Here is a 27,234-nt window from a genome sequence, read left to right on the forward strand (position 1 = left end):
CTTTGAACCTATGCCTGTTGTTGTCTTTCTGGGTGCCAATATTGGAAAAACATGAGTCCCATTCTATTCCTTGGCATCTGTATAGAACTTTTACTTTTCTGAAGCATCTCCACATGTATTATGTAATTTCTTGATCAAATCCACTATGTGAGTTAGATGAGTTTAATTCTCTATTTTTCCTTAAAGAAATGGACCAACGGTCATCTAGTTGGATGGTAGCAGATCTGCTACTAGTAACCAGTTCTCCTGATTTCCACTTAAAAATGGGTTCATGGTCACATGTGTTGAGGAGGGAGTGAGGGGAGAAAAAATGGTCTAAGAGCAATGAATGATCCTGATAGGAAATGGTGATCCTTTGTGGGGTGTATGCAATGGAAGGTGTGCAGCTAGCTCTGACTGGTAAACAGAGTCAGACAGGATACTTACTCGTTCTCCTCGCTCTCCTTTTGCTCCAGGAACACCCTGTAAAATTTTAAATTGTCAAGTTACTTTAAATTGTCAAGTAACACTGCGCTTAGCCATGCATTAAAAACGACTTATTTGCCGAGACCGGTTTGGCTCAATGGATAGAGCGTCGGCTTGGGGACTGAAGGGTCCTGGGTTCGATTCTGGTCAAGGGCACGTACCTTGGTTGCGGGCACATCCCCAGTAGGGGGTGTGCAAGAGGCAGCTGATCGATGACTCTCTCTCATCGATGTTTCTAACTCTCTATCTCTCTCCCTTCCTCTCTGTACAAAATCAATAAAATACATTAAAAAAAAAAAAAAATTTAAAAAAAAAAAAAAAACGACTTATTTTATTAAGACATTTTCTTAGCTCAAAAACAGACACACAACAACAGGAATAAACAAACAGCAACCCATCAAGCAGAAATAGCTCTTTTAAACATTGGAGGAGTCCAGACTTCTAATGCAGAGACACAGTATGTTGTTTGTTTTTACAAAATATTTTTCCAATTAGTTTCCATTCAGTATTATGCTGTATTAATTTCAGAGGTACAGCAAAGGGGCTAGAAAATCATGTACTTTACAAAGTGGTCCCCCAACCACTGCTTCAAGTACCTACCTGGCCCCGTACATAGTTGTCACAATATTATTGACTATATTTCCTAGGCTGTAATCTACATCTCTGTGGCTATTTTGCAACTACCAACTTTTAATGCTTAATCCTTTTCTTTTTATCTATGAGTTTATTTCTATCTCATTTGTTTTTTTTATTTTGTTCACTAGATTCCACATATAACTGAAATCATATGGTATTTGTCTCTGACTAGCTTATTTCACTTATAGAATATTCTCGACAAAGTATACTTTAAAACATTTTTAATAGATTTTTATTGATATCAGAGAGGAAGGGAGAGAGGGAGAGAGATTGAAACATTAATGATGAGAGAGAATAATTAATTGGATGCCTCCTGCACAACCTACATTGGGGATCAAGCCCACAACCCGCATGTGCTCTGACCGGGAATCAAACCGTGACCTAGGTCAATGCTCAATCACTGAGTCACAATGGAGTTCGACAAAGTAAGTATGTTTTAATAAAAAACTGGGATCATGCAGCAACACTGTTTTGTAACATATCATCTCACTGAATAGGTTGTTCACATCTTTCCACACTAAACACCAGTCTATGAATTGTGTTCAATTGATGCTTTATAATTTATTTCACAAATCTCTGCTGAGGAGCTAAGCTGTGTTAATTTCTTAAAGAATGTCTCTGGAAAGAAGGAAAAGATATTCTCACCTAAGAGTTCAAGTAAGACATGAGGTCTGTGAAATCCCAAAGCCTCACTGTGCTTTTTGTCTAGAGTAACAGCACATGATTCTATCATTCTATCTCCCTTATAATGGGAGCTCCTATGAACATGAACTCTCAGCTGAATTATTATTTCATTTTGTGTTAGCTGCTCTTTGACCTGAAAGAAACTACCATAACTATAAAACTTTTGACTGAAAACAAATGGATTTTAAAAATGTTTTTGCAATGAAATTACACTTATAATGCAAAACATGTGTCTTCAGAAAGATTTCATCTTTTTGTTTCAATTCTGAAGCAGTGTAATAAGAGTAATTCACTGGACAATACTTTTATAGTTTCTACCCCGAAGATAGTGGATGATGACTTTATAGATGGAATCTGCCACACTGTCAGACTGCTCCCAGTTGTTACTACAATCTCAACAAGTCACAAACCAAACTCAGTATCTTCTCCAAAATCTTGTTTCATTAACAGTAACCCAAATTCAGTTCTAGTTCACCCCATGGTGTACAGGTAAAATGGCTCTCTGGAAAAGAGAAAGTGTCCTGATTTGTAGTGTTTGCTGCTATCAGAGGTTTAAATACTTCTACTAGTGCTGATTTCAATAGTTTGCTGCAAATGTGCTGTCACTGAACATGGCACTGAGAAAAGAAGAGAAACATGTGGTCTACCCTCTCGAGCAGGTATCAGCCAACTTGAATCACCAATGGTTCTATCTGTTCTCCTTTCCCTTGCTTCTAGCATGTCCATTATACACACACAGTTTGCATTGCAATTCCTCTTAGATTCATACCCTCTATTCCATCATCCAGGTGCTATCTTACTATCTCACACCAGGGCAACTACAACTTCCTCTTTAAAAACAAACAAACATATATTTTTATTTACTTCAGAGAGGAAGGAATAGAGAGAGAAATAAAAATATCAATGATGAGAGAAAATCATTGATCGGCTGCCTCTTGCTCATCCCCTACTGGGGATTGAGCTTGCATCCCAGGCATATGCCTGATGGGAAATCGAACCATGACCTACTGGTTCAAAGATCAATGCTCAACCACTGAGCCACCAGGCTGCAACTTCCTCTTAACTGACCTCCCTCGCTAACAAAAGATTCCTGGTCCAGTTCATCATCCACACAAACACTGGTTTTATCTTCCTCAGATGTTATCAGCATACAACTTAGAAAGCGCAGTGACTAGTGATTGATGGCTGCCCTTCCTCTATTCCTAATCACTCACCAATTCTTAGACATTCATGTGACAAAATCAAAGCTCTTGGGTTCAAAGTCTTTTATTATTTAGCCCCAACTTTCTCATCTCCCACTCTTCAAAATTATAATTTCTCATTCCCCCAGATATGGTTTAATTTAGTGTATGAAAACATGTGAAATATGATAAAAGTATTCAACAAAAACCTTATAATTTAAGGTTCAACGGTAGAAATATTCCAATGTAGGATTTAGTTCAAGTATCATTTTTTTCTTTTTTTTTTTCTTTTTTCCCCGCTTTTATTGATTATAGTCTCACATAATTGTCCTTATTCCCCCATTCCCATCCCAAACCCCTCCCTAGATATGCCCCCCCCCCAACCCCCATTGTCCATGGCCACTGGCTAGGCCCAGATGTATGCACACAAGTCATGTGTTTGATCTCTTCTCCTTACCCCCATCCTCCCTTACTTTCCCTCTGAGGTTTGAGAGTCTGATCGCTGGTTCTCTTTCTCTGGGTCTGTTTATGTTGTTCATTATTTCCTCTAGATGTGTGAGATCATGTGATACAATAAATACCCTTGTAAGAACCTAAACTGCAACAAGCCATAATGGTTATGCTGAGAGGCAAATGAATCAGTCTGTAGTGAGTTCCTTTCTGGGCCAACAGTTCTTTTGAGTCCCAATTTCAATGCCAGATAGTTCCTTATGTGTACATGCCAGCCATGATATTCAAGTATCATTTTTTGATGCTTAATTTTTATTGTTGTATACATTTAACTACAAGTCAATGCATGGATTTCTTTTCTCTCTGTATAGATGGTAAGAGCTCTAAAATGGAGACCATAACATAAATTACTTTATATTTCAAAAACCAGTTAGCCTTTTTCTTACATAGAAGAGTCATTCAAACATTTGATTAAGTCCAATATTAAATCAAAATATTTATGATAAATCTAGGACTGTTGTTTACTTTCTCTGACCTTTCAATTCTTTTTGTTTTGTTAATAAAATGAAAAAAAATATTAGCTAACTTCAACTAGAAGTATAAATTTACTTTTTACTATCTCATAAATAATCTTCCAATATTACAAATGAGATCAATAATCCAAGAGAACTTTATTATAAAATATACATACATTTCTATAATGGTAGAATCACAGTGTTGGGCATATGGGTGTTCACACTAAATTTTTGCAATTTTGTGTAAGTTTGAAAATTTTTATACTAATACCTTGGAAAAAAGGGTGTAAAACATGGGATCTGCAAGCCACTTAAACACTCTGAGTTTCTTTGTAAGATGAGGCCATTAAGTTGAATGGTCTCTGGGGTCCCTTACAGAACTAACATGTCAGTATCTCATAATGCAGTCATTATTTGGAAAGAGATAACACCAGGAACAGAAATTAATGAAAAATACCAAAGCTGGGCTTGCAAGATTTATCTTGCCTCTTCAAAGAAGCAGATCCTCACTACTTGTGACCCCTCTCATCATATGAGTTCTGTAAGGCAGTCTGTGTAGCTAATGGACATTGGTAACCCCTGTTCCTCAAACTCAGCCTCACTATTCTTTTTAAAAAAAATATATATATATTTTATTGATTTTCCACAGAGAGGAAGGGGGAGGGATAGAGAGCTAGAAACATTGATGAGAGAGAAACATCAACCAGCTGCCTCTTGCACACCCCCTACTGAGATGTGCTCACAACCAATGTACATGCCCCTGACCGGAATCGAACCTGGGACCTTTCAGTCCGCAGACCAACGCTCTATCCAAGTAGCCAAACTGGTTTTGGCCAGCCTCACTATTCTTGATATGAAATAGCTACAGGACACAGCCAGGCACTGTCAGTGGAAGGTCCATTTAGGGAAATATCTATATGGCAAGAAGTTATTTAGTTTTATTCCAACTTCTCTGACATCTTTTCTTTGATTTTTGAAAAGTAAAACAAAATAAAAACTCCTGATCTAGTGAAGGCCCATAACTCCACCAAAGTATGCTTTGAGGGAAAACACATCTTCCCTGCAGACATAGGCCAGAAAAAGTGGCACATTTTCCTTCTGTTTCAGGAATGCTTGAAATATAAAGAAAAGAAAAATACAGTAGCTACATTCATAAATTCACAGAATTTTAGTGCTGAAGGAAAGAGGAATAATTTCATGGTCCAAGTCCCACATATTAAAGATGTATGTTCACTAAAATCTAAACATCCTAGCTCAGCTCTCAAAGTTCTTCCATGGTCTGGCCCCCAAGCTATAAAAATCATCTTCTAAAATGCCCTTGAACAGCAGCCTAACTGGAACGCAAACATGCCTTCATTCTTTCTTTGAACAAATACTTATTAAGTACCCTCTATGATATGAGCTGGCATCTAGCAATAAAAACATGAATATGATAACATTTCTGCCCTCAAGGACTTATCATGCTAGTGGAGAGATGAACATTGACAAAGTATCTCAGCCTGAAGAGGTGATGGTGGCCTCACACAGGAAGTGCAGTTTTAAAGAGAGAATGGCCAGGAGAAAGGAGAAAATAAGCAGCCCAGACAAATGGAAGAGCATTCCAAAGGGGAAGAAAAAAAAAAAAAAGGTAAAACAGCATATATTTATTTGAGAACTTTAAATAATTAGGGATGACAACTTCAAGCAACGGGATGATGGGAGATACAGTTGGAGGGGAAAGAAAGGGCCGTGCACATCTGGCTTCATCATTGGGATCTATCCTCTGGGGACAGGGATCCAGTGAGGATACTCAAGCCAAAAAATAACACATCAGTGTTGTTCTAGAGAGATATTCTGGCAGCTGGGAATGGACCAGACCAGGGCTACAGCTTCTTGTGATGATCTTGGTAAGTAATGAGGAAGGCTTGAATAAAATTTGCAAAGAAACAAGAGAAAGAGTTGGAAAATACTGAAATGGACAAAAGAGGGGGGAACGCCGTGTGCCTGCTTTCTGTTTTCCTACAATCCCCATCGAGACGCTGCCAACTTCCTGTCTCTGTAGGGGCCAGGCACACCTACAATCCCCACTGAAATGCTGCCTCTATCAGGAGCTGCTCCTCACCCCTCAGCTCAGAGGGGGGGCGCCTCCCTCCATCTCCCTGTCTCTGTCCTCTCTCTCTCTCTCTCTCTCTCTCTCTCTCTCTCTCTCTCTCTCTCTCTCTCTCAATGCAACTTTCATAGCAACATTCTTGTCTTTTCTTTAAGGTATTTATGACTTTCTGACTTTTATTTATATGCACTTATACAAAACAAAACAAACAAATAAGAAACCCCCACCGTTCTCTCTAGATTGTCCTTAAATGTGGAAAAATACTTTGGTTACCATTTGTAACCCTCGGAACTCATCTCTCTCATGTGTCTACACGTTGTGGCTGCTCAGTAAATATTTTTGAAGTGGATGCATTAGGAAACTGAGGTTCTGAGAGGCTAGATACAGTGCTTAGTGGCTCACACAGCTAGTCAAAGTCACATCAGGGTCACATCTAAAAAAGAAGCCAGGTGTCCTGACTTCAAATGCAGTGTACTTTAAATGGCGGCACTGCACCTCCTACCTGTGGATTTCAAGTTAAACACATGGCCCCTTCTCTCACGTGCTTATCACCATCTGTTCCCCTGGAAGGAGGCACGGGATTTAGCCAGGGCTTAATCCTCAGATAGGAGGAACCACCACAGCTGCAGTGCACAGTCTGCCTTGGGAATTCAGCAGCTGAAGATAGAGCACCTGCAAGCACGTGTTCCTGGCACCGGCTGGAGGAAATGTTGCTATTTTCAGTGGGGAAGTCTGTCTTTCTTGGTCTCCTTCCCTCCTGCCTTCCTCGACAGACATCCATGGGAAAACAATCAAGGCTTTAACACCTTGACACCGAGCCTGCCTTACCCAGCCTGCCAGTCTGGCAGGCAGCAGCCTCTGGTGGCTCAGGGCCCCAAGCACAGGGAGAAGCCTGGGCTGGACAGGTCAGGGTACAACGGGCTTTGAGAGGCTCCCCGATGCCCACTGTGGCATCCCCATGCACTGGCTATGAAACCAGACGAAACGGCTTCTGTCTCTGATAAGTATGCCACATCAAGGGCCCTTTTCTGTTCAGTTATAACAATCAAAGATAATATTATTAACAAGTGTTTTATTTCCAGGGAAGCATGTATTGGTATTTCTGTATGCTCCATATTTAGAGGTTGTTCTTGAGTTATAAAACGGCCAGGTGGATAAGCAGGTAGGGATCCTCCTTCCATAGCATATTCCATGCCCCTCTATCCCTCACGCACCCCACTATCCTGTCCCAAGGTCCCAGAAATGCCTCTTCTTTCCCAGCCCAGCCTTCATGGCTCAGGAGCAACCCACCTGGGCTTAAGGAAAACTGGTTCTAGGTAATGTCAGTAAGACTGCGACATGCAAATTAGATCATGCACAAATATATTTGTTCATTGATGAACAAATTAAAGAGGTTTAGGTTTTTGTGTTGTTTTTTTTTTTTCTGGTTTCACTTCAGGATGCCTCAAAAGCATCTGATGTCCTCAATTCTCCCGTGACACGCTTAGAAAGAAATTTAGTACACGCTGTCTCCGACACCCCTTTAACCAGGGGCTGCTCTCTGCGCCATGCTGGCTGCTCAGTAAGCATTTTTAAGTGAATGCCTTAGGAGACAGGTCCTGAGAGGCTAGATAAACTGTTCCATTGACCAAGATAAACTCTTGTTCCCAGGAGCCCACTCTGGGAAGCAGGCTGGAGCCTTGTAGCAGAGATAATGCTTCAAATCTCTTTTCTGGTGGGGAATAGCCTAGAATAAATTGCATAGAAGAATTTGCAGTGAAAAGACAGTGGAGACAGGACTACGTGCCTCGTGTGTGTGTGTGTGTGTGTGTGTGTGTGTGTGTGTGTGTGTATGTTTCCATGTAGCATAACCATACTTGGTAATATCATTTTGGATAAAAAAAAAAGTTGTGTGAAGGTAAAGCCATCAAATTGTTTTTCTGCGACCCATTGTCAGCTTGATTTGAAAAGAGATCTGAAATGTTCTGGCATTAATTTGAAAGAAAATGTGCACCCCTATGTTCATTGCAACTTTATGTACAATGCCAAGCTATGAAAGCAACCTAAGCACCCATCAATAGACAACTGGATAAAGAAAATGTGGTACATATATACAACAGAATATTACTCAGCCATAAAAAAGAATGAAGTCTTACCATTTGTGACAACATGGATGGACCTCGAGGGTATTATGTTAAGTGAAACAAATCAGTAAATTATTTCACTTTATTTGGTAAAATTGTAATAAATATGTATAGTGTCAGGTGGGTACTGGAAATATTGAGGGATTACTTTGTAAAGTATATGAAACTAATATAAAATAATGAATGTCAACTGTAATGGATAAATAAAAGGATTTTGAATGACAATATATTTGGAACAAGTATATGGCTTTGTGAAGTTACTGCTAAGGAGGCCATTTATTTTGGGTGTGCAATTTAGGATGTGTTTGCTAAAATCTGAAGGCATTTTTAATTCTCAGATCTTGTGTGTGCTTGTGTACCTGGTAATGTATCATGTAAATTGTAGCTTATGACTCTGGATATAAAATAATTTTATTGAAACAAAAATAATATATAACTAGAGAGAAAGTGTCTTTCTAAGTGAGAGCCACTGCTGCCTTGTTCATTGTGATAGGCAGAAAAGCCCTGCACCCCCACCAAAAAAAGTGTTCATACCCTAATCCCAGAACCCGTGACTATTATCTTATGTGACAAAAGGGACTTTGCAAATGTGACTCTGTTAAGGATCTTGAGGTTATAGAAGGAGATTATCTAGGGCTATCTGGGTGGTCCAAATGTAGTCATATAGCTCCTTTCTGGGAGCTAAGAACCTTTTCGGGCTGTGTCCAGAGGAAGATGTGACTATGAAAGAATGTTCAGAGAGATGCAACATTGCTGGCTTTGAAGATGGAGTGGGCCATGAGCCAAGGGATGTGGGAAGTCTTTAGGACCTAGAAAAGGCAGGGAAATAGATTCTTTCCTAAATCCTCCAGAAAAGAAATGCCAACACCTTGATCAGACCTGTATTAAACTTCTTACCTACAGAACTTTAAGACAATACATTTGTGTTTTTTAAGCCACTGAGACTATGGGGATTTGTATTAGCAGCAATAGAAACAGAATTCATTGACCTCTCCTACCCTCACCCTTCATATTTCACTGTTCCACAAATTCTTAGCAGGTTTGTAGTAGTACCAAAATTTGCACATATTGGTTATTTTAGCTCATGGATACAGACTTAGTACATCACAAACAATACCAGAATGCTGACTAATAGCTACACCAGAAGGAACAACGTGCGAGTCGTAGAAGATGCCAAATGTGGCTTTGGAAGCCGTGTGAGACAACTATCTATTTTACAGATGAGGAAACAGGTGCACATGAGCTCATTTTTCTCCCACTCCTCCCTCCCCTCTCCCGTGATCACATTTAAACACCAACCTAAGAGATGAGAAGCACAGCATTGGAGGTAAACAGCTCCAACCCCTATGCTTTTATTTACTCCACTATTCATTTATGTGTGAGTATGTTTTATATGAAATTCTGTCTTGTAGAATTTAGAAAGGAAATCTATTCCCATTCTCACTAATCCTTGACTTTCTCAAGCTGTGTATTTCCAGCTCCAACCCCAGAAAATAAGTGTAATGAACACACAGATATTACACCCAATCCCTGTAAAGAGGGCATTGAGTTTACTCAGCCAAAGACAAAATAAAGAGCAAGATTAGTTCCTGTTGGGACCACTGTCTTTAGCTATGCACAGTTTGACTTTAATCTTTATCTTAGGAGCTTCTGTTTTTTCCTGTGGATTCCCACAGCAGCCAGGATTGAATAGGATTTTTGGCCAACAGAGATGCTGGTAAGTTTGAACACATTAATAAGCCAGAGGGATGACTAGGCAACCATCCTGACTGGCTACTGCTGCATACTCACAGGTGGTCCCAGGGCGCCTTGGGGTCCCACACTTCCCGTGATCCCTGGGACTCCGGGGGCTCCAGGAATGCCCTAATAGAGAGGCAGGAAAATGAAACAAAGGTGAGGACTCCCACAATCTCATAAAAGGCATCCAGCTCTCAAGAAGAAGCAAGGGACACACATACACAGAGCTCCCCTTCCCGTCAGCAACAAGACTTCAGGATCCATTGCCCACTTCTGGTTCCAGCTGTCAAAGATGTAGTGAAGACATTTTTTTCAGTAGTCTCCAAACTACCAATCAGTTATAGTTCTTTCAAATTCAAGCCTTATCTATGTCTAATAAAAACTAAGTCAATGCAGGCGATCTTATGGGGAAGTGGCTCAGAGATCAAAGGATCCAGCTATATGGCTGTATTATTTTTAAAGGATATTTTAGGCAGAGGTCTATAACCCAAGGCTGAGCTGTTGCACTACAGCACAGGTGGCTGGTAAATAAGATCTCTCAAAAAAAGTAAAATGCTTGAAAGCAGAGTACATGCCAGTAGTTTCTGGAAATACTTACAATTGGCCCTGGTGGTCCTGGAGGGCCAGAGGACCCATCCTTTCCAGGAAAGCCCTGGGGAAAAGAAGCATAGCCAGTCAACTCTTCAGTCGCTTTATATGGCTTTCAGAATAGGTGTACCCAATTCATTTAATATTTGGGGGTCAAGTCCCGTTGCTTGCTCTGAACTTCCAGGGATTCACTACTTTTAAACTCTTCATGGAAATTGTTCTTGGCAAGACTTGTGTGTCGATTGGCCCTGTGAAATTGTTCAGTGCAAGAATTTTAGGTGTGAGAAGTGCTATTTCAAACTCAAGCAGGAACTTGCTTCCAGAAAGTGTTTTTTATTAAACAAAGTATAACAAAGGAGAAGCGAGGTCAAGTCTCTGGAATTAATGACCAGTCAGAAGGATGAATTAGTGTCTTCCATGACCTAAGAGGGTTTGGAGGAAGGGATTCCTATCACCAGGATTGGTATTACAAATCAAGAAGTACTATAATATCTGAAATTCTGAAACTCTCTAGGAGCAGCCTAGAGGACAATTTGGGAGGAGTAACAGCTGCAATGATAGATTGTTTTTGACTGCTGGACAGGTTTGTAGACTGTTATCATGGGCTTACAAATTGTATCTTTGCTTCCCATTCCATGTTGGAAGAGCTTAAGACAGAAAACAAATGCTATTTTTTTTTAATCTCCCTAAAATATTTAGCATGTGTGTGTTATTTTTATGTGTGTTAAAAAATTTTAACAGCTGGAATGACTTACTTTTTCATGGCTATAGTTCTCAGTTGTGAATGCTGGTCCTTCCAATGTATTGTAGTTAAAAAAATGACAGAGAATCTTCTACCTAATTTCTATAATAGGCTCATAAAATTGCGTCCAAACCATCATCTTCTACTACATGGAGAAATGGACTTTTCATCTTGGGATTTTATCCCATTGGAGAAATCCATTCCCATCTTGAACCAACCCAAACCAACCTCTCCCAGCTTCCTTAATGACCTCTCCCAATTCTTTTTCTAAATTGTGTGCCACTCTCACAGGGAGCTCTTCAGTCTACTTACCTTGCTCATGAAAATCCACCCGCTTAGTGCTCCCCATCCAAGGTCACAGAATTCCTTCCTACCTCAAAGCGTCAAATGAAAGAGTGTAAAGAGGAAGCTGGAGGAAAGGAAATGGTGTGTGAGTTGGGAGACAGGGTGTGAGGGGCAGCAGTAGAGGGTACTGGATTAGAATGCAGGAAAGGCATTGGTCAGCAAGACTCTTTCATCATGCACTCAAGCTTGAGTGCTACTGAGTCCTATAACTAGAGAAGACAGAAGATTTTAAAGCTCACCAACAGGCGTGGTTATCCTTTCTGCTTGGGCACATGGAGAGGCTACATTTCCCAGCCTCCTGTTCCAGCAATTATGCTGGAGCCACAGTGCTGAGTTCCAGCCTGTGTAAAGGAGCCAGTTCCAGTTCTGGCTTATAAGAATTTCCCATGGGCAATCAGCCACTCCTTTCCTCCTTCTGTAGCAACGTCAGAGGCCACATGTTGAAGATGAGAATGTCCCAAGGGGAAAAGTCCCTGAGTCCCTACATGATTACATGCCTATCCCATTGATGGCAATGGATAATGAACAAACAATAGACTTTATTTTATTGCACTAAACCATTTGAATTTTGGATTGAATTTTTTAGACTTGTCTTATAGTTGCTATTCTATACTAATACACAAGCTAGTGTTGTTGTTTTACTACTGCTTCTTTCACTGTGGTTAGTCAAATATATTGTCAGAAAGCTGCAGTGATAAACCGGGTACAGATTAAGTTACACACACACACACACACACACACACACACACACACACACACACCCTTCTTTGGGTCTGCTAGCTAGACAACAAAAATTAATACTGACATGGGTTGGAATAAATTATTTTACATGGAACAAAACACACCATGTCCAAGAAGAAAGGCATAAAAAAATCAGAATATGTGAGATATGAACAGAAAACCCTATAACTCATCCAGCCCAACTCCCTCATAAGTGAGGAAACTTGAGACAAAGAGACGTTAGGATTTTAAAAAAGGATTTTAAAAAATCCATAAAAAAGGATTTTTAAAACATCTACTCTTATTTCTTAGGTAAAGTTCACATAAGAAAAAAGAAATTGACTCTGTGCACATATTCAATAATTTAAGAAGACATTTTTAAAAGGACAGCTTCCTGCCTTAAAACTCTTCCAGCTCTGGATAGAGGAAGAGCGTGAAGCTATGTGCAAGCCCACACACAGCCGCCGGCCCCCAGCCAGCACAACTGCCCCACATCAAGTCTGTAGCCTGGCAGGAAGTCTGCCCTGACTTTCTCTCAGGCTGTGTCCAGAGAGAAAAAAAACCCAAAAACAAGTGGGAAGGCAGGAGGACAGTTTAGTTCACGGACGGATGCCAGCCAGGGCATATTTTCCTAAAAGAAATGAAGACCAGCAGGACATAACACATTTACTCCCTGCTCCCAATCCTGTGGAAGGAGTTTACAAAGTAAGGACCTGTTGGTGTGTCCTCCATGGTGGGGCCATGGATACTCCAATGAACAGTTTCAACTTCATGTGATTTATAAACACCACGTGTTATAATCTGAAGGAAAGATGAAGCTAAATTTGGCCGAGGGACTAGTGCTATAATGTGATCAAGTCCAAAGATGTGTTTGCTCACTCCGTTCTCCTACGTGAGGAGCATCCTCAGGAGCTGACCTTCTTTCCTTCCTTCCTTCTGACTTACCTTCTTTCCTCCCTCCCTCCCTCCTTCCTTTCTTTCCTCACTTCCTTTCTTCCTTCCTTCCTTCCTCTCTCCCTCCTTCCCTCCCTCCCTCCCTCCCTCCCTCCCTCCCTCCCTTCCTTCCTTCCTTCCTTCCTTCCTTCCTTCCTTCCTTCCTTCCTTCCTTCCTTCCTTCCTTCCTTCAGTTTAAGATAAAGCTCACTGAATGGTCTTCAACCCTATAAGCTAAAAATGTGTTTGCATTTCCCAAAACATTTCTATATCTATAAATTATCCATTTTACATGGGGGGGGGGGTGTACAATCTGAGAAGTGTGTTTGTGGATTAAGCACTTTAAAAAGCAGAAACTCTTGTTAATTAACAATAAGAAATGAATATTAAGGAATAATAAATTAAATGATAAACATAATGTAGGAATTTACTTAAACTGATAAAAATGTTTTTTAAAGTGCATGAAATGAGCCATCCACAAATAGGGACATTTTATAACATGAATAGCTCCAGGCATTTCTCTTTTTTTAGGATTCCCATCTCAAAATATTAATATGCACCCACAACCCACATTAAAATAATTTTTTGCTATAAAAACTTGAAAGGATTTTTATAATTTGTTTTTGAAAAGATTTGGCTGTGACCGACTTATTAAGTTATGGTTGGCGATAATTCATCAGCAAAAGGAAATCCATCCTAAAATTTGCTTTCAAAATCACTAATTATCAAATGAATGCTAAATTTAACTGTGGCTGAAATTGGCAAAGCATATCACTTTATAGACATGTAATTATACATTTACAAATTTCCATCTTTCGGTTTTCTTTTCCATACTTTAGAGCAAATATATATACTTCGCCCAACCATAATCATTTATTGTAGGCTCTTAAAAAGTTTCTAGTTTCTAGGTAGTGTGCCTGTGGTGTCTAAAGGATGAAACTGATGTAACCGCAAATAGTGTTGTAACTGAAATTAAAGTTCAAAGCTAGAATATGTGTGTTTATGTAGCTACTAGAAAGAGCTCTCAGACCCAGTGACTTATTCACCATTCGTGCCTGCTTTGAAACCCACAATGGTGAACCATGGAAACTAACCTGAAGATTCGGGAACACCTATCCTTAAGGTCTGTTGACTGATGCTACCCTCACAGGTCGAGTGGGGTCTGTAAGCAGCTGGCATCTGATGAGCTTGTTGAAAGAAACCAAACTCAAGCAGAGAGGGCTAAAGAAATACTGGTAGAAATTCCTGATGCACAATTTAAGTCCTGTGGTATGGCTCTGGACTGCTAGGAGCGACAGTGGAGAGACCGTGTGGCAGTCAGCCATGAGAAATAAGGCTTCTACTTGCAGCAGAGGATTAAGACCAACCACCAGATTAAGAGGCCAAGGAGCAAAAAGCCACAGGCTCTGTAAACATTGGTCCAGCTGGAGATCCAAGAACAATCCTTATGTGTGATAGACCTCATGTGGAGTCACACTGAGGAACCTTCAGGGATACACACACACATTTATGTATATGTGTAAATATCTACTTAGATGTTTATATATTATCTGTCTGCATATATTTCTATATATAACAATGCTATTTTATATGTACATATATGTATATATTACATATATAATTTAAATGTATATGTGTAAAGAGTAACCTGCAATGATGACTTCAGTAAATTAAAACAAGAAACACCAGCAATATTCTACACCTAAGAAATTATTTTAACATATAACAGGCCTAATATACTATCCAGTGATTCCAAAACTTAGCTGGTTATCAGAATCATTAAGCCTTTTATAATTATACATTTCTAGGTTAAGCCTAAGACCTTTCGTATCTGACTCTCTGAGGTTGAAGCCCAGTAATCGTCATACAAAAGAAAAGAAAAGAAAAAAGCAAGCCATGAAACAACAACCTGATCACTTAAGCTGCGAAACTGCTATTTTATTTAACAGTGTCTGGCCTAACCCTGAAGGATGGCATCAGAACCAGAGTGCAGGGCACATATTATTTGTATCCTGTGTCCCAACAGAAGTATCGTTACGGCCTGTAGTAACTTAAAATTAACTTCCTAAATAATGTTCTCTACCAGAGGTGCCACTATCTAAGTAAAGGTTTAAAAGAATCAAAGAAATACATTCTTAGAGGTGAGATATCAACTTCTACTTTACCAAGAAAGTAACCCAAACTGGGTTCCTTCTGCCCCAAAATGCTAGGTGAGATATCTTCAGCAATGGGGTCCTGCTTATTAAACATCTTTGTGGGAGACTTTCTACATTCACAAAATCCCACAGTGATCTCTGTTGACATAATTCCATGGAAGGACAGTGTGCAGGGTTGGAGCTGAAGAGATGGGTTATAATCCTGGCTCTAAGACTTATTAGCTGTGTGGCATTTTTCTAATACTTCCATTTTTGGCATGCAATTCTTGTCTGTGAAATGGAGTAACAGTGTTAGCATTGGAGGTTATTCTGAGGAACAGAGAACATAACCTTTGTAAAGCACCTGCATTTTGTTGGTAATGAATGATAGTGGTTGCTGCTATTTTTACTCAAATAATTTTCCAAATCCCAATTGCATTTATTATTATCACTGTGGCTGACTGTGAGGAGATTCTCCTGTGTATTGCAAAATCCCAACTAACCCACAAAATAGAAAATCAAATCATTTTCTCCATTAGCTTTGTGGTGGTATGGTACATTTCCTCTTCTGATGGATGAAAATATTCACGGGGGTGATTATGGATCTTAGCACTTAACAAAATACTCTTTAGATGACTCTCTTGTCACTGTTTAACATTTACAACAGGAATTAAATCCAGATAGTTGACTCAAGTTCAATTTCTTGAGTACATTTTAAATCCAACTGACTTTGATGAAATGGGACAGTCATCACAAATATGGCCCTTGTATACATCAAACCCACATAAAAGGAAGTATGTTCCAAGTGTCTTTTCAATGTCAAATCCAAGAAAATTAAACACCAATAATAAACTACTTGTTTTTCCTTGAGATTTTTAAAAATCGTCCTTAAAATTGTTTGAAGCATCTTAATATGTGAAGAACAGGCATTATAAAATATTACCCTGTCCTGATTCATTAGGGTTACATTGAAAAAAGTTAGTACTAATATCAGCAAAAATTGAATTTTTATATAGAAATTCTTTATATGAATGAATCCCCATAACAACTCCATGGAGTCAAATATTATTTTTTCCACTTCACAGATGAAGAAAGTGAGGGTTGGGAATATAAAGCAATTGGCTCAATGTCTTATGGTTAGGGTTCAAACTCAGGTCTAGCTAACAGTGTAAGTCTAGAACATTCACCACTGGGAAGTCCTGCTTCTCATAACCTCACAGATTTTGCAGAATCCATATGTAGAAGGGTTATTTTTTTTTTTTTTTAAAGACAGCAGTTCATCTCTATAGATTAGAAAGAAAAGCTGTGGTTACGGCAAGGGCGTGGAGATACAGAGAGCGGTAACCTGGGGGAAGGAAGCAATTTAAATGAAGTTTACTTGGAATTTAAAAACTAATACCCTTTGTATCACAGAGCAATGACTATCTTCTGGGTGCCATAAACTATATATTTCCTTTTCATTTTTATTTCTTGTCCCTCTGACTTTTTATGCGATCACATTAAGAATTGAACATGAAAATAATGTTTAAAGCTTCTATTGGGAGTGCTTTAAAGGAAGCTGGTGGTCTTGGATATAAGTGAGACGCAGAACTAGAAAAGAGGTTGCTTTTTTCTTTTTTTCTTTTTTTCAGTTCTTTCTCTCAGTCCTTATGCTTATAATCTATGTCTTGGCTGCTCTTAGTTTCTCTAAGGATCGCCAGGATGTCTAGTGTGAAGGCTGAGAAATCCACCCTCCTAGAGAGGAACACAAGGTCACAGGGTGGACCCTGCAGTCACAGACATCAAGAAAAGAGGTGGGAGGGAGGGGGAAGAGGCAGGTGGCGAGATTTACAGCGGAAAAGAAAAACCAGACAAGAATGCTGGTGGTTGGAAAGGCTCAGAGTGAAAGCTGGCTGCCTAACTGCATTCAGCTGTTAACGCTGCGTCTGCAGGGCTGCTTTATAAAGTGTGATCCTGCACTGTGCTCTGTCGCCTCCCCAGCAAGAGGCTGAGACGTGGTCAACGAAGTCCACTTTGGCTGGACTAGCTCTGTGGCCTCAGGCCCAGGGTGGAATATGAGATGCCTCCTCGAACAAAGATCTCCCATGGGAAAAGCCAGAATAAGCTAGAAACACTAGAAAACAGGTTCCCTGTTTAAAAGGGAGATGTTTAATCTTTTTATTCTTTGTTAAGCTCTCCCTTCTTCCAGACTAAGTCAAGGGGTAACTTTAGCACCAGGTCCAGGAAAGAGGTGCTAACCTTTCTTTAAGTTCATGGTACTAGCTTTGGGCTGTGAGTTCTTAACAATCCATATGAGAAGATGAAGATTTAAAAGAAAGAAGAATGTGCAGTAAGGAATCGCCCACCTCTCCTATGGCACACCTCACTCACTGACCCCCTGAGGCTTTCCAAGGAGCTAGGAGCACTGGTTGGACAGCATCACATACATTTATCCCAGCTTCCTCCTTCTGTGCCTTCATTCAAGATCAGAGCAAATGAAGTCGCAGTAACTGTAAGTCATTGAATGCTTACAGTGATGAAAAAACAAAATATCTGTGCTTTGATTCCCTAGACACTGAGCTGAACTGGGCAGCTTCCTGGGAGTGGCTTCCTGGGCATGTCGGCAGTAAGTCTCATTGTGTGCTGGGTTTGCTCTGTATGGTCTGTGCCATGCTTGTTATTGTGATTATTTTCATTTTTACTTCCCAATTGCAGGTTTGCCTTTTAGGCTGGCCCAAGGAAGAGCAGGAACAATCATCAGTGTTTGTGCTTGGACTCTTTCAACAACTCCCTCCCCCTCCTCCTGCCTAACCACGAACCCCTGGGCACTCCTGCTGACCCAGGAAACCCTGGCTTTCAAAGACCTGGATCTGTCCCTACAACCATGTCTATTGGTCTGGGACTTCCTAAAATCTTGAATTTACAGTCCCGCTAAATAACTACCCAATTGTTTTAAACCTTTTACTTTTCTCTAAAAAAAAAATAAAATAAATAAATATATATATATATATATATATATATATATATATATACACACACACAATATATACATACTCCTTTCTGCAAAGAGCAGTGATGTTACATAATTCCGGGGAACACCATCATATTTTATTCTCTGTGAATGGCACAGAGAATTGCCCTCAAATACCTTTTCTGAAACAACTGTCACAGTATTCCCACAATCTTTTTTATTTTTAACCTGCCCTAAAAGAATGAGTATCTATCCTCTGAAAACCAGTTTTAAAAAGCAATTTCATACCCATCTAAGAATTTTTCAAAGTAGGAACTGGACATATCCTGAATCTTTTTTCTCTAACTTGAGGGAGAGAGGAAAATAAAATCCATATACAGATATCTTATCACTTAATTACAGCTCTAAGATTTTAATCTTAGAAAAGAAAACGTGTTTGGAAGAATAACAAAATATTTACAAAAAGTCTGTGTCAGTGTATTGGTTTTTTTAAAAAAAAGAATTCCAAAACCAAATGATCCCAACATGAATCCAATATGTTTGAATTGGGAGTTCTTTGCCAACATTGGACTCTAGGCATGGATAAATCAAGTCAGTTCCCTGAACCAAATCAGTGAAATTGCCATTTTCAGAGCTTTGGGAATCATGAAAGAATTTGGGTGGGTAACCACACAGGATCTTAGCCTAAGCCCTTTGCCAAAACATATAAATACTTCTAGACACTCCTTCCACATGTACAAGAAACCTACATAAATCTAACTTTCAGAGAATGCCTCCTTTAGATACATCCACCTGGCCCTGCTTAGCAGACTGAGTAATTCCATTTGATGGACAGAGACTAAACTGGGTTTTTAAGCAAATGAAATCTTGATGGAGGGAGAAAAAGAACATGGAAAATCTTAAGGTCCCATACCTAGCTTTCTATAGGAAAAGCAATCTCCTTATTTTTGAGTAGTATAGATATCCTGAGCTGAAGGCAAGCCTTGTTTGAGCAGAGAAGTGAGACTTCTAGCCAATTGTTTTTTATCCTAACAGGTAAGTTATACTAAAGGCACCACTGAATGCCAACATATTGTCTGGCCTTCATTGGATTGGATCTAAGTGGCTGCAACTCCATATAATTCCGTTTTGAGAGAAACTGTGGAGCTGCCTACATGTCTAATTCAGTGGTCATTTAGGGAAGACCAGTCTCTCTCTCCCTTGCTGAAAATTCAGACTTCCTATTGCCTTTCTGTTAAATGCCAAAATTCTTACTCTGAAAGAAAATAAATGATTTCAGTGAGTATGTACTTACTTCTCCAGCTTCATTTTTGGACAGTTTCTCCACTTCTAAGCACATGTCTGTGGCGTACACACATACACAAACACACACTGCACTCTAATCCCCAGCCATACTGACCTATGTGCAATATTGGAAATGCCCACAACTCTGCTCATGTCCACTGCTTTGTATATGCCATTTTCTCTGCTTGCTGTAGTTTTACTTTCTTCATGCACCTGGCTAGTTTCTATCTCTTAATTCGTATTCCCTATCATAGCATTATTATAGCTCCTCCCACTAAGCTGCACATCTGTGAGGACAAGAACCTCAAACCTGGCTCAGTGAAGATGCTGATGAACAAACACTAAATGTTATCTTCTCCCTCTTCTAACCATCCTTATAATTTCTTTGGCTGCTGTCCACTTCAACAAGTTAAAAAAATAATCGACATACATTAAATAAAAGGATCATCATCATATTTAAATTTTGAGTCATGATTCTTCATTTCCTTTAGGTTTGTGCTGTAAGAATTAGAAAAATTTAGAAAATCTGCTCAACCAATACATACAATTCAGTGGAAAATGTATTTAAGTTATGAGAACCTTCAGAAAGAGGTGTTGCTAATTTGGGAAGGTTTGATGAAAGTTCCCAGATCCTGATGAAATTAATAAACAGAAGATGTCAGTGAAGGGAAGTAGGTGCAGGATAGATAGACTGTAAATAGACAGAAGGGAAAAGCAAAGAAAAAACCTGGTTTGATAGACTGCATTGCACAGAAACCTGCCAGAAGCAAAAGGTGACTTGGTGAGGAATCTACTGCGCTAACAATCAACCTTGGGTAATCCTTACCCTCTGGCCTGGAGAGCCATCGCGTCCTGGTGAGCCAATGCCTCCTGGAATGCCCTATATAGAGCAAGGACAAGATAAGAGTCAGATCCATGGAAACCAGTTATCCTCTCACCAAGCTTCCCTGAAGCAGACCAAGGCCTCCCACCAAACCTAGTAGGTGAGAACTTTGTGACTGACCATTCAGAATCCAGGAGAAAGGAATGCCCCCCACCAGGGCGCACCCTGAAACCATCAGTATGACCCTTAGAGGGGGCATGAGGTAAATGAATACAGACCGACCATCTTTAAAATAGAAACTATTTATTGCCAAGATTCCAGCTATCTTCAGAACTATACTCTCCCTGCCCCCCACCCACCATTAGCTCTAGTCTAGAGCTAAGAGCAATAGACTAAAAAGAACAGAAATAATACCTGTACACCAGGCAGGCCAGTCTCTCCTTTCTCCCCCTTTTCACCTGGCATTCCCTGAACATCCAAAAAGTACATGGGGTTAAGTTCACATAGGTCAATACTTTGTCTTTTCTTTTTCTCCATGAACTGTTCTAATATTTTCAACATAAAATTGCTTCACACTAACTTCCAAATACAGCATTTTCACTTCTCACATATGCTAAACTACTTATGTAAGCATTCCTAGTAAGCTGAATATTTATATATCTTAATAGTTTAAACACAGAACATACAGTCCGATATGGTTAAGCCCATAGAGTAAATATGTGGAGGGGAGTCTTGGACATTTCAATATTGTTTATAGTTTAGATTTTAAAATCATTATCCATATAAATTTTTGTTTTGCTTTGGCTAGAAATTTATAAGAATGGAAAAGCAAACACAGACCTCAACAAATGCTTATTATTAGTAGTAGTAATTGCACATGTTGGCATGTTGATGCTTTCTAAAATGTGAAAATAGCCCTGGCAAAGAAAACTTAGTTAGGGAACATATCATGTACACAGAAAGAATGCTAAAATGGCTTCAAAGGATCTGTTTGCTTCAAATATCAATTACAGTGATTGGTTTTATTCAATAAATCCTAGAAAGTTTAATGGAAATCAGTGAGTGGAATTAAATTTGTTTTCAATGGTCCAAACAGCTTTTAAAAAGAAATGAGGATATAAAAAGTACACCATTTATCATCTAAAACTCATACTTAATGTACTGTACTTTGATGCTCATTGAGATAAAGATAGTAAGTAAAAGACTTTCATAAATCTATATCCACAATCACTATAAATATATAATGGATAACTTAACATTTGTTAATGGTAAGAACTTAGTCAAACAAGAAAAAGGGCAATATATGTCAAGCCATATTTTTATGCTACAGACCAATTACTCATGGATATATGTACTTGACAGCCTTGTGTTAGTAAAAGACCTCATCATTGAACAACAAAAAAAAAATGACTAATGAATGAACTTTCAGTCATTACTCTTATTTCTTATTTGTAGGTAAGAGGTGATAAGGGCTAAGAATAATAATTAAGGCACAGAAGACAAAAGTTCATTCTTTATAACTCATGGAGAAATGATAACAAAAACCTATCTGAATGTTTACACACAACTCACAGGTATTCCTTGAATGGACAGACCACTTGGTCCTTGGGGTCCAGGGGGACCCTGAGGTCCTGGAGGTCCTGTTTCACCCCGAGGGCCATCTGGTCCCTGTAAGGCAAGAGAGGAAAGTCATCCCAGAGGTAAGTTAGACCCTCTGGTACCCAGAAGATATTTCTGCTTAGGACACTGATAATGTATTTCCTTAAATAAATTTTCCTAAGACGTGAAATATTCATGGGATCACAAGACACTAAACCTCCGATGATTCACCTCCCAGATGAAATGTCATCAATAAATCAAGAATAAACACGCAGGGGCTGCTGCAACTTTGTTTTTTTGCTTTCATAAATAAGAATGCTATGCCAATTATGTTGAGTTAGTAGACCTCCCACACTCCATAACAAATCCAAAAGATATAAACGCTTCAAGACCACCCTCCTGGTCTGTAAAGATTTATACCATCCAGCTGAACTGCATTCTCTCTTCACCTTCACTACTGTCAGTTACCTACCGCATGGGCATTCCTCAACATTCACTGGAGGCTTTGCACCCACCCTCTGCTTTCTTCATCCTATGATCCTGTAACCACCCTTCGTCTCTTCAGTGGTCACTGAATGAACTTCCTAGCCTCAACATCATTTAATTTCCTTTCTTCCCAGAATCAGACATTCCTCTCACTTTAGCAACTTTTGGTTCTATAGTTTGGAATTTGTGGTTTGGCTAACATTAGATATCTCTGTAATCTTAGATGCAGAAAATCTACTTATCCCCAATCTCATCTCCTTGTCATTCTTCTCGTTCTGTGACACCAACAAAAGCCAAACATTTCAAATAGAGATGTGACAGTCATGTCAAATGCTGTAGAGATTTCAAATAAGTTAAGACAAACCACAACCTTAACATGTTCTGGTACAGAAGGTGATTGGTGACTAATGACAACAATTTTATAGAATTCCTAGAGGAACAGGAATCATCTGTGGGTCAATAATAATCTGGGTGTATAAATGGAATTTTACATTATGAGCTCCTATGATTTTGCTTCTTTCACATGGCAGTGTTTTGAGGTTCACTCAGAGTCTGGCATGTTTTGGTAATATGTTCCTTTTGATTGCTGAGTAATATTCCATTGCATGGATAGACAGAAAATTGTTCCTTTACTTGTTAAGATATATTGGATTATTTCCAGTTGTTTTTTATTGTTGTTGTTGCAATTGTGGATAAAGTTGCTATGAATATTTATGTACTCCCCAAAAAGTGAATTATTTTGAGGTAAGGATGTAAAATCACTATGAAATATGAATGAAAACTAGAGAGAGCTAGCTAGATTTTTAAAAATATGATGGAGGAGACATGGAGAAGATTTACAAATATTAAATAATATTTATAATAGTTGAATAATATATTGTTGGTTATTACTGACAAATTGGGAATGGGGTAGAAGGACAAAATGTAGATGGTCCCATTTTATTCTATAAAGTATAAGATAAAAATGACTAGGAAAGAGCAGTGACAGGGCTGTTTTGAGCTTCTAAATTATTAACTATTTATTGCAACTGAAATTCAAAGCCACAAAATAAAAAGTAATACAGATTGGGGCTTTTCATTTGGAAAGTATAGTTTATCTGCTCCTGCACTATCCACCTTGGTGGGCATGTGGGCATCCTCTCTCCAACAAGACTTTTTCCTAAGACCACTAAAGACTTGCATCTGTGATTCATCAAAATCATCACACAGAAATAACTCATGGGAATGATTAGAGGAAAGAGGTAAATCTTGATATCAAACACCTTGGAATTCCTAACATGTCTTCATGATCAGAACCATCATCCAGTGAGAATGTAAAAAAAAGAAAAAAAGAAAGAAAAAGAAAGAAAGAAAGAAAGAAAGAAAGAAAGAAAGAAAGAAAGAAAGAAAGAAAGAAAGAAAGATAGATAGATCATGGTGTTAGAGGTGTTGGGAGGAGGAAGCCAGCATCCACAGGAGCTCACTGACACTGTCCTAAGGTGAAACCAAGGAAGACCCAGTGTATCATTGTCTGAAAAGGTTTCAAACCATTAGCTTCTCTTAGCAAATAATAGATGAAGCCTAGTAAGATACATCATTTCTATGCCTGGGAAAGTGTGTCACTCTTTCAGAAAATAAAACAAAATAAATGAGCTATTTCTGGTCTAAGTTTTGAGTTAACTAGTACCTGATTAGTTATCTTCAGCCTGCTTTCATTTACTACTTTCCTCCCACATTCTCTCTTACCTTGCTTCATTTGTTTTCAACACTTTTTAAATTGATTTCAGAGAGGAAAGGAGACGGAGAGAGATAGAAACATCAATTATGAGAGAACCATTGATTGGCTGCCTCCTGCCACCCCTGAGGGTTGAGCCTGGGCATGGGACCTCACTGGGAATCAAACCTGTGACCTCTTGATTTATAGGTTGACACTCAACAACTGAACCACCATGGTCAGGCCATTTGTTTCCAATTTTATAGAGAGAAAAAAATTGTAATGTCCTCCTCTCCAAGAATAAATACTATGCAAATTTAATAAGTAACCACATTGAGGCAGTAAGTCAAGCAAGTGGATGGAGAGCAGATCAGGTGAAGGATCATGATGAAAATGAGATGGGGAGTCAAATTATAAAGGGCCTTGCATCCCATGCCAAGGAAGGTAAGTTGTATTCTCAAGGCAAACAGCCTAGGATGGTAGGTTTTAAGAGTGTAATATGGCTGAGTATAACTTTAAAGGAATGGATCTGGGAGAAGATGTGAAAAATCAATCAGAAAATCATGCCAGTGGAGCCAGGAGACCAGTTAGAAGTTTTGCCAAATGCCAGAGAGATGGTGAAGCTTGAACTCAGTGGCCTGGCTTCTGCCATCCCTCGAGTGCTTTCCTGCAAAGTAGGAAAACATGTGCCTGGACATAGCACAGCTTGGGCCTCTTGGCTAGTGCCTTTGTACAGTGTACAACCTGAACCACCTCACGTAGTGGCCTTGAGCAGTGAGAATGGAAAATAGAGCCATGTGTTTGATTATGCATAGTGGAGGAATTGTGCATGGTGGGAAGAAAGAAGGAATATGCAACCTGAAAAATTACCTGGGAGGGACTGCTGCCTAGTTGTGATTCAGTATTCTCCCAAAGAAACATCTTTGTTTATAATACAAAATAAATACAAGATAAAGGGAAAAAAAGAATGAATGAGAGGTCTAAACCAATCAGAACAGTGATACTATTTCTAACCCGGAAATCTTTCTTTTTACTATGTTATTAAATGTTCTTATTGATTTTAAAAACAATAACAACAACCACCACAAGTCTAAGAATAATGAAAAAGATTTAGACACAACTTTGATAAAAAATGTAAGGCCCTGTAGATCGCAAAGGGTAAACCAAACACCAAAATTATTATGGCTAGTTATGAGAGAGAGAGGGGAGAGAGAGAGAAGTATAGAAATATTGAGACTGAGAACTTTACCTTTGGACCCTGATCTCCTCGTTGGCCCTTCGGTCCTCTGAGTCCTGGACCACCCTGGCAAACAGATGTTATGTATTAGCACAAAGCACTTATTAGCACATCTTAAAGCCATCTATTCCATCCATTTTCCTTAGTAATATGGATCACGTAATTCCTATTTTGTACCAAGGCCAACACATTGTGTAATGATATATGCTCATCAGGATCCTTAACTGGAAATTTACCACGCAGACCCAGCTTCCCTGCTAGTGATTTCACAGACTGAAGCAACTTTCTATGTCAAATATTTTAAAATAAAAAACAAAGTGTGGTATTTGAAAAAATGTAGTGATGTAAAACTACTACTATTAATGGATGCAAATAATAAAATATGTCTCTAATCTCAAATTGTATGTCTTATACTATAATTTTGAGATTATTTAATAGCATGTTTCTTTATATGGTATATGTAAACACATAGAATGTATATATGTATTTGTATTTTTTGTAAATATATATTCCTTGTATATATGTGTATAAATATATGTGTGCATATATAACCTTTGGATATTTTTAATTGACTCACTATTTCACTTAAATCAATTTTAAAAGCAAATTTATAGCACTACAGTGAATGGAAATAGTTATTACTTGCTAAGAATAGAAGGTAACCTTAAAGATATACTATAAATAATGTTATTCAATTTAGCTAGATTTTGTTCCTATTGAAGTTTTTGAGTCACAAGTTTGCTCTTTGTTAAAAAGGGATAGGCCTGGGGAGAGGGGAGAAGCAGGGTGGAAGGGTTCAATGAGGGGAAAAAGAGGAAATGTCTGTGATACTTTCAACAATAAGGATATATACTTTTTTAAAAGGGAATAATAAATATTAGAATGGTCATACTAATGACAACTGGTCATACTGGCACCAGACTGAGAATATCATTTTCACCTGAGCAGTATTAAAAGACCATTGAAAATGCAGTATCTTTCTCACTAATTTATTTTCTAATATGTCCAGGACTACTGAAAATCATGTGGGTACCATGGGTTTGTATCACTTGGGAAAAGACTACATCAGATGATCTTTACGTTTTCTCCCAGCTTGTTTTTTGACCACTTTAATTCTCTTCCTTCCCAATTTCAATTGGTGGTTATCTTCCAGACTTTTTAAGTATAATCCTATAATTCATTTTATGCACATGTATATATGTATCTTTAGAAATTATTATCTATAGTATTTTTGTGGTATGATTTGATGTATGTAAATTGCAGATGTGACATCAAACTTTTTATTTGAGTTTTTGCCTTAATGTTTTAGAGATTTTTCCATAATGTAACATTTAGATCTAACTTATTCTTACTGAGTTGCATAGCTGTCAAAGCCATGGATGGATGCATAATAATACTTTAACCATTCTTCCACTATTGGAAATGTAGGAGGCTCCCCAAAAATTTTTGCTGTTTAAACAATAACGCAATTAACATTCCCAAACACTCCTTAAATAGAAATGTTAATATTTACTAGTAAGTAAAAATGTTCAACATTTAAGATAGCAATAAGTACAACTATAAATAAAATTTAATGAGTATGCAAATACATTATCAAATTGTGCTCCAAAGAAAGCTATGCCATCTGCCAAGAGTTTAAGAGGGTCCTTAGTTTTCTAACCCATAGTATATGATGTCAAACTTTACATTTTTACCAACCTGATTGGTAAAAAGAATTCCTTATTCTTTTTAAAAAATATATATTTTATTGATTTTTTACAGAGAGGAAGAGAGAGGGATAGAGAGCCAGAAACATCGATGAGAGAAATACATCGAGCAG

General features: G+C 38.6%; 1 protein-coding gene across 3 annotated transcripts in view; it reads right to left on the bottom strand.

Annotated features, from left to right (window-relative positions):
• The window catches only part of COL14A1 (collagen type XIV alpha 1 chain), a 174,031-nt gene that overhangs the window by 23,141 nt on the left and 123,656 nt on the right, over positions 1-27,234 (bottom strand). For all 3 annotated transcript variants that reach the window (XM_084864968.1, XM_084864967.1, XM_084864969.1), the window contains exons 37-43: positions 25,428-25,481; positions 21,973-22,068; positions 20,815-20,868; positions 20,404-20,457; positions 10,479-10,532; positions 9,935-10,006; positions 427-462 (exon numbers count right to left, since the gene is read on the bottom strand). In XM_084864968.1, coding sequence (XP_084721094.1) covers positions 427-462; positions 9,935-10,006; positions 10,479-10,532; positions 20,404-20,457; positions 20,815-20,868; positions 21,973-22,068; positions 25,428-25,481 — 420 coding nt within the window. The remainder of the gene's footprint in view (positions 1-426; positions 463-9,934; positions 10,007-10,478; positions 10,533-20,403; positions 20,458-20,814; positions 20,869-21,972; positions 22,069-25,427; positions 25,482-27,234) is intronic.

The sequence above is a fragment of the Pipistrellus hanaki genome (assembly GCF_964339955.1).
Source record: "Pipistrellus hanaki genome assembly, chromosome: 17".
NCBI lineage: Eukaryota > Metazoa > Chordata > Mammalia > Chiroptera > Vespertilionidae > Pipistrellus > Pipistrellus hanaki.